The following is a 2,070-nucleotide window of genomic DNA, read 5'->3' as shown; positions in this document are numbered from 1 at the left end:
ACACACACACACACACACACACACACACACACCCACACCCACACCTGCAGTAGAGAGGTGGGGTAACTCTCGGCCTCGTCCCGCATCTCCGAGATGGTCTCTTCCAGCCCATTGTTGATACCTTCCAACTCGGCTACACGCTCTTTGAGCGCTGCAACCTCCGCCACTAACTGTGGATCGGTTGTGTATTCGATGACTGTCTGTACGTCGCTTGTTGTGGGCACAGGGCGAGGCGCTGTAGAAGCCATTGCGATAGCGTGAAGACATGAGTGAGTGAGTGTGTGTGCATTTATTGATTAATGGATAGCATGGATGTAGCCAGGTGTGTGTATATTGATAGTATGCATATATCGGTACGTGTGTAAATACATGGCTGTATGTGTATACGTACATGGGGTCAGCACAATTTATGTACATCCATAGCAATTGCGGACTAGTTGTGTACTCAAGGGATGCCTGTACCTCGCCCGTTGTGGGTACGGGAGAGGTGATGATGAAGCCAATAGGCCAGTGTGTAGGTAGTATACTGTGTGCGGGGGGTAAGTGTATGGATATATCAGTGCGTATGAATGGTTGTTAGGCATATATCAGGGTGCATGTATTGTCAGAAAGAAGTACATCGGGGTGTATGAGCTGGTTGTATGCATATATCAGTGTGCAGATATCCGACTGTATGGCATATGTGATACAATGCTCCTTCAAACTTTGAATAATAAAACACAACAGCATATGAAGAATTTCTTGCCCTCCATGACAGCCTCGGGTTCACCTTCAATCGGCACCGCTCGAGTCTCCAATGTGGAAGGGTTCTCGGCCACAGCCACAGCCACAGCCTTAGCCACATTCTCTCATACTTGATGTTTGACAATAAACCTAAACAGAGACTTTCCCTCGTACTTCTTTCTACGTACCTTCCGTTCAAACTTAATAACACAATGCGCAAAAGCTGCTTACCCGCTACTAGAGCCTCAGGTTCAGGCTCGTCTCTCATCGGCTCCGTCTGAGCCTCTGCGGTGGATGGTGCCTCAGCCACAGGCTCCTCAACTACACTCTCTCTGCGCTGAGGAACGGGGCTGATAGGCTCTTCAGTGCTCTCTGCAGCAGTAACTGTGGGGTACACGCGCGTGCGAAGGTGTGTTAGGGCTTGTCCGAGCAGACAGGCGTATGCAAATAAGCGATTTGTATGTGTTAAGATGGGGATGATTATTCAATTCGGTACATGTGAATATAGTATTGATATATATATATACTTACACCGATATATGTATACTAACACCGATATGTACATATGTATATATACATATATACATATATAAATATATACACATACATACATAAATACATACAAATATACACAAAAACATACAAACTTATATACATACTTTCAAAACTTATATATATATATATATAAACATAGATACACAGCCACCCACAAGATATATATGAATACGGATATATCTACATATCCTTCAGCATGTGACGATATGAACTCCAAATGCGACAGACGTATATACTCCGGCGTGGATTGGTAAGAACTGATTGTGGCTTCTCACATGACCCATCACCCCAACTATGTGATTGGTAGTTAATATAGCATAGCTATGCTTGTAAATGCGTGTACACATGACCAATCTAAATCCTGAAACATGATGTGCAAACAAATAACTGAAGATATCGGATCCACACAAAGATACGTATATAGATGAACGTATACGTGAACAAAAATGGTCAAGAGCGTTCCAATTTCTGTTACTAAATTCAATATATTCGGATAAGACAAGTACCTAAATGAACCGCAGAACAAAAACTCTATCCGAATTTAGTGGATGACTTGTACATGTCGCTGAGACAGATTTCTATTTGTGAATTCGTACACTAAATACAAAACTAGTCCTGTTCTAAAACGTCCCAATAAAAGCACATTTTTTTTTTATGGAGTTAGCATATGTATCCGAATTCACAATCGAAAAAATGCACACACACACAATTATAGGGGCAACAATACAACAGTACACACACACACACACACACACACATAAATATATATATATAAATAAATATATATATTAA

General features: G+C 41.7%; 1 protein-coding gene across 1 annotated transcript; it reads right to left on the bottom strand.

The window, feature by feature from the left end:
- Positions 1-44: 44 nt before the first annotated feature.
- Positions 45-1,107, bottom strand: SARC_14859 (hypothetical protein; the record flags this gene model as incomplete). Its single annotated transcript, XM_014291010.1, has 2 exons — positions 45-235; positions 955-1,107. Coding segments are annotated over 2 exons (344 nt in total), but the record flags the coding sequence as incomplete, so codon positions are not given.
- Positions 1,108-2,070: the final 963 nt, after the last annotated feature.

This window comes from Sphaeroforma arctica, assembly GCF_001186125.1.
Source record: "Sphaeroforma arctica JP610 unplaced genomic scaffold supercont1.5203, whole genome shotgun sequence".
Lineage (NCBI taxonomy): Eukaryota > Ichthyosporea > Ichthyophonida > Sphaeroforma > Sphaeroforma arctica.
This window is presented reverse-complemented; position numbering and strand designations above follow the sequence as displayed.